A 5,769-nucleotide genomic window follows, 5' to 3' on the forward strand; every position below is an offset into this window, starting at 1 on the left:
TTAAAATATCACTGGTTTTATAAATTTTAAAACAACATTGTTAATTGCTGAGAAACAACTGCAAATATCAGTAATGATTTTAAAAAGTATTGTTAAAGATATTGGTAAGCTGTTATTGGTATGGCTGTTATTAATCGTTGTGAAGGAGTGCACATAGATGATGAAAAAATCGAATTCCATTTTTTCCTTTAATGTACACGGAAATAGATCTGTTACTATGACTGATTGTTACTATTTTGATGCATATTTTGATGGCATAAAGTTGCGTGGTAAATATAAATGGAAGCATAACAGAAGCAGTACAATCAGTGGCAGATTAAGACTTTTCGGGCCCCGGGGCTATTTATTTTGGAGGCCTTTTTTGTGTGCACGGCGTAAAAAATGACTAAAAAAAAAGGTCCTCAAAACTATTTGGGGACCCCTATAATTGCGGGGCCCAGGGCTATAGCCCCCCTAAGCCTCCCCCCCCCCCCTCCCTCGTAATCCAGCACTGAGTACAATGTAAGGTTTTGATTTATACACAAGTTTAACGAATTGACTCATTAAGGATGGAGAAGGATTAGTTGAAAATATATAAAAAAAAGATGAAAAGAAGAACTGTTCCGTTATTGGTAGTTGAACAAGAAAATATAAGACACATGCGACCTGTTTTGGACTTTCTTATGTTAAATAATTATGGCAGTTATAATGCCTGAATTGACGCATACGATAAAACAGTGAGATTTTGGATTAAAAATTGATGGCAAATTTTAAATTCTTGATATTAGACATGCCTACATGCATATACATTATATAAATAAAAAAATATTACCACAAAACTTACTAAAGTTTTGTGGTAATATTTTACATAGAGGTACAAAACTACTTTACACGACTCGGTTTTGGTTTAAATTCCGCAGCAAAAATTATGATTTCAGTTTTAAACAGATTTTGTTTAAGTAAAGTAACTGATTTGAGCATCAAGACATAATGGTTAAAGTGAAAATAACATTAGAAATGTCGTAAACCATTTGGCGTGGTGTGAAATATAACAAAATAGCCGGAAGAATGTAGCGCTGCATAAGTGATATCTTCTGACGCGGAGATGAAATTTCAGTGTCAGAAGATATTAATAACGAAAAACCAAAAAGACGGCGCACTTTTTTAAATATGTGGGCACTTAATAGGATACCATCCTGTCAAAAATTAGCTTAGATTTGACTCTAGTTTTACAAAAGCCAATAGCCAAGGCGAAGTTTGGGATCATCTGACTGGAAATTAGAAACAGTAATGGTCAAAGTATTGCGGTAATGGGAGTTCATTGATCAAGGAAATATATAATGCTGAAAAAACTTACAATAGAGCAATTTGTGTGTAATACAAGTAGCATGGCAATTTTATTTATCAATGCTATATACAGCCTCAGAAAGTATTGTATATAGCTTATAGATAGCCTCAGAAAAAAACATGCGTTTCGTCGCTAAGAAGTAGCAATTGTTTTAGTTTTGCTTTGAACTCGTTAAGTGTTAAAGACTTACGAATTAGAGTTTTTTTGAGATTGAAAACTCAAAAAAATTCTCGCGAAAAAAAACTTTTGGGCTGTATACACTTGTTGCTAGAATATCTAGTTAAGTATCTGTGCCGATTTACTTTGAAAAATAAATTGGGAGTGTGTAAAACGGCCTATATATTGAATACTACTTAGGATATTATTCTATTACCATTAGTAATAGAATGCTTTTGTTTATTAAAAAGTTTTTTAATTTTACTTAGATTTGTGTAACAGCAAATCGTTTTAGTATAATTCAGATTTTAGTTAAATTAGTTAATAAGTTATTTGCACTAAATCATTAGAAAGTTATAAAAATTTATATCACAATTAAAATATCTCAGATTACAAAAACGTTGTTGCATCAATGATGCAATGCATATTAATTGTGCCGAGATAAGGAATCTTTCAGTGTACACCCAAATTGAAAATGAAAATTCATTTAACGAGGTTTTTGAAACTCTTGTCAATGCATCAGCCTGATTTTTATGTGGGTTGAATACAGTAGGAGAATCTTGTAAATGTCACTCCAAGCATTATTTTAGCGTTCGCATATGACGATGTTCAGACGATGACAAAGTGGATGACGGCACAAGAGATATAAATTAACATGTGTAACCGTGATTAGACGGTCTAGCAAAGAAAAAAAAATTTTGAGCAAATATTACAATAGTTCACTGCAACAAGTTCAACTTATTGCCGCCTTTAAAGTTAAATTGTCTTCATTAAGTCATACAACTATTTTTAGATGTAATTAAGCTGTAGTGACCTTTTGTGTGCATATAAAAACAAGTTGCATAAAGATTTGTAAAAACATGACTACAAAAAAATAATATATTTGTCTTGGTAACAAAAACTTCCAAATGTATAAAAATTTAAAAGCAAGCTTTAAAAAAATTTAACTTAAAAAAACAATAATTAGTTAAATTATATAAAAAAAAAAAGCTTACAACAAATAATGAATAATGTAGTTAACGCAAAAAGGAACCTGAAAAAAAGTTCTTTTTGGTAATGAAAATATAAATTTTAAAACTTTACACCATTTCTAAATATAATTGAATAAAATGTTAACTATTTGCTTGGGGACTTTTTAATTCAGGGCAGAAGTATCAAAATGCCTTAGTGCTTAAGCGCTTCAGGAAGAGTCTTCATCTTCATTGATTTAATGACTAAAATGCAGTAGAACATTAACTTTATTCGTATGCTCAAACTACTTGAATAAACATGGCAACCTATGCGCTTGGCCTACTTTACCGCTATTTCGGCCCTGAATTATCTTTTTTTAACGTAAACATTTGCAAGGTTTCACTTTTGTTTTCAGCATTGCGCTTATTATTCTTTAGCTTTGAATTAATAGAAAATATTAATTAAAATATTACACTAAAAAACTTTTTTTTTTATAGAATAGCAGATGGAGTGCTGTTCCTCCATTGATTAGTAGTCAAAGAATTGCTTTGTGGGTTTTCAGTTTGAATGTTTGTTATATCGCAGTAAATATGCAAATCCTTATTAGGCTGTACTGTATTTTCTATTCTACGATTATAATTTTGCCGTGGTACAGTCGTTGAATCAATAAAATCAACCGGTTTCTCACTGTCCGACGAGAATTCATCATCACTATATTCAGTAAATGATTTTGGAGGTGAAGGAAGATCAATAGAGTTTTTTTTACTTCTTCTTGTAGACGGTACATAAATAGCTCTTTTGTGATTTTTATATTTCTTTTTATAACGACAAACAAGTATAGTTCCAAACATTAAAATAATTAATGAAGCTGTTGCACAGGCAATTATAATAATGTACTTAAGTGGAAAAACATTGTTGTTAGATGAAATATGCCGACTTCCCGGATCTACTACATTTGAGGCTAAAGAAAAAATATAATCAAAACTGATTTTACAAGCTCAACTACATGTAGAAGTTATTAAATATATAAGGTTATCTAATATATAAAATCAGAAATTATAATTTGAATTTTGATAAAAAAAGTTGTATGATAAAATGCGTGCCTTTAACGGTTAAAATAGTCGCACTAGTTTGTTGTCCATATTTATTCGACACAAAGCACTGATAAGATCCAGCATCAGCAAATTGAACAGAACTGATTTCTAGTTTCCCGCCATTAATTACCATCGAATAACTAAATTTTTTAAAATTTACCGTTAGCAACACAATTTAGATAAAATATAATTAACACTTTATGAAATAGCTAACTTTTGATGAGTTTTTATAAAAAAACAAAACAAACAAAAAAAAAGCTATTGAAATAAATTAGTAACAATAATCAAAAGAAGTTATATACTTTCCAGAAGCATACGATGTTAAGAGGCTTCCATTTCTATACCATTCATAAACTATCGGCTCAGTTCCTGTAGCTGAACATTCCATACTTACATTGCCTCCATTGACCACAACAGTAGGTATAAGGCTTTTATTAAAACTCACTGGAACTACAATATAAAAAAATTATAATTAATTACAAATTTAACACGGCATAATATAACATGTATTTTATTATCAAACGTTTTCAACATTATCCAGAAAGTAAAAATATTTAGTTTAAATCAAACATCAACAATCGCAATTGTTATATTTGGTTGCTTTATTTATGGTTTTCTTCATTCTAAAGATTGTCTGCAAAAACTTTTATGAATATTTTTTTTATCAACAAATAAAATTGTAAAAAAAAAACAACCACTAATTACAGTTTTTTTAACTTAACCCTCTGAATTCAAATAAAGTAAGAACACTTGCATTCCAGCGTTAAAAAGTTCATAATTTTCAAAATTTACCATATTAAAGAAATGTATAGTTTGGCTATTTGTTTTTCTGACTTGTCAATGGTAACAGGTGAAACATAAATAAAAATACAAGTGGAAACCATGATATGTGCAATTATTTTTTATAAATCAAGCAGTAATTGTTTATATATATATATATATATTTTATATATATATATATATATATAAATTTATATATTTACAGCTTTATATATATATATATATAAAGCTGTTTTAAAGAATAAAAAAATGCCAATAATGTTTTGAAAGGATCATCAGCAATCTGATATACATAAATACAAAACAAATGACCCATCACTAATAAAAAGTTAGAAACTTAACATAAAAACAACAACAATGAAAATGAACTTTAGTTTATGTTAAGTATGTAGAGATCGCCTTTAGGTTCACAAAAGCCAAGGTGAAATGCTTATAAAATTTAGGTGCTAAAATTACTTATAATTTAAGAGCTACATTTAAATATTTTATTAAGCTATAATATAATTAATTTTTTCTTGTAACTATTCTAATTACAAATTTAAAATTATTATAATCATTTTTTTAATTACCAATTTGAAATTAAAAGACTTACTGGCAATTAGAACATCGCCAATTGATTCAACTTGACCTACTTTATTTGATGCCAAACACTTGTACTGTCCTTCCACAAAACTGTCAAGACTTTTTATTGTCAACTTACCAGATTGATAAGGAAAAACAACATACTTAGAATCATTCCCATTTATCAAAGCACCATTTCGGAACCATTTTATTTCTGGTTGGGGGCTAATTTATAAAAATAAAAATAATCAGTTTTTCTTTACTTAAAATAATTACAATATTACAAAATATTAAATCTAAAACCTGTTTTTCTAGGTAATACAAAAAGACTAAAGTCACGATCTTCAGATTCAAATTAATAAACAGCTATAAAACTTGATTTTGTGACATTGGATTTAAAATTTTAAAACTCGATAACAAAATAAGCTTTAAAACAAATATAATATTTAGTCAATAAAACAAATAAATCATGTACAGAGAGGTTGATGGTTCAATCTGCCTAATCATCCTATAGGAGTTTCTACTTAAGAGATTAGAACCACGACAGTCAATTTTTTATGTATACAAGTTTTAAAAAAACCCTCAAATGCAGTTAATGTTAAAAACCTAGTTATTACGACAACATGAAAACAATTTTGAATCCAAAATTACAAAAATAAACAGTATTGTAAAGAGGGAAATGATTAGTACATCTACCCAAATAGCAAAAGATTAGTACATCTGCCCAACAACATCTGGGGAATAGTCCAAGATCATCAGTATTTTTCTTTTACTTTAATAAAATCTGTCCAATATCATCTAAAAAATTCAACGACCCTTAACAACATATTTAGAAAGATGTAACTACATCTGGTACTTTTTCTTCAAATAATTTTCTCCAGATGTAGTTACATCTGAAAA

At 28.7% G+C, this 5,769-nt stretch overlaps 1 protein-coding gene across 2 annotated transcripts in view; it reads right to left on the bottom strand.

Annotated features, from left to right (window-relative positions):
• Positions 1 to 2,348: 2,348 nt before the first annotated feature.
• LOC100214422 (contactin-3) overlaps positions 2,349 to 5,769 on the bottom strand; it is a 34,331-nt gene continuing 30,910 nt past the window's right edge. For both annotated transcript variants that reach the window (XM_065818161.1, XM_065818162.1), the window contains exons 7-10: positions 4,901 to 5,094; positions 3,831 to 3,978; positions 3,538 to 3,668; positions 2,349 to 3,395 (exon numbers count right to left, since the gene is read on the bottom strand). In XM_065818161.1, coding sequence (XP_065674233.1) covers positions 2,926 to 3,395; positions 3,538 to 3,668; positions 3,831 to 3,978; positions 4,901 to 5,094 — 943 coding nt within the window. In that variant the 3' untranslated portion in view covers positions 2,349 to 2,925. The remainder of the gene's footprint in view (positions 3,396 to 3,537; positions 3,669 to 3,830; positions 3,979 to 4,900; positions 5,095 to 5,769) is intronic.

The sequence above is a fragment of the Hydra vulgaris genome, chromosome 14, assembly GCF_038396675.1.
Source record: "Hydra vulgaris chromosome 14, alternate assembly HydraT2T_AEP".
Taxonomy (NCBI): Eukaryota; Metazoa; Cnidaria; class Hydrozoa; order Anthoathecata; family Hydridae; genus Hydra; species Hydra vulgaris.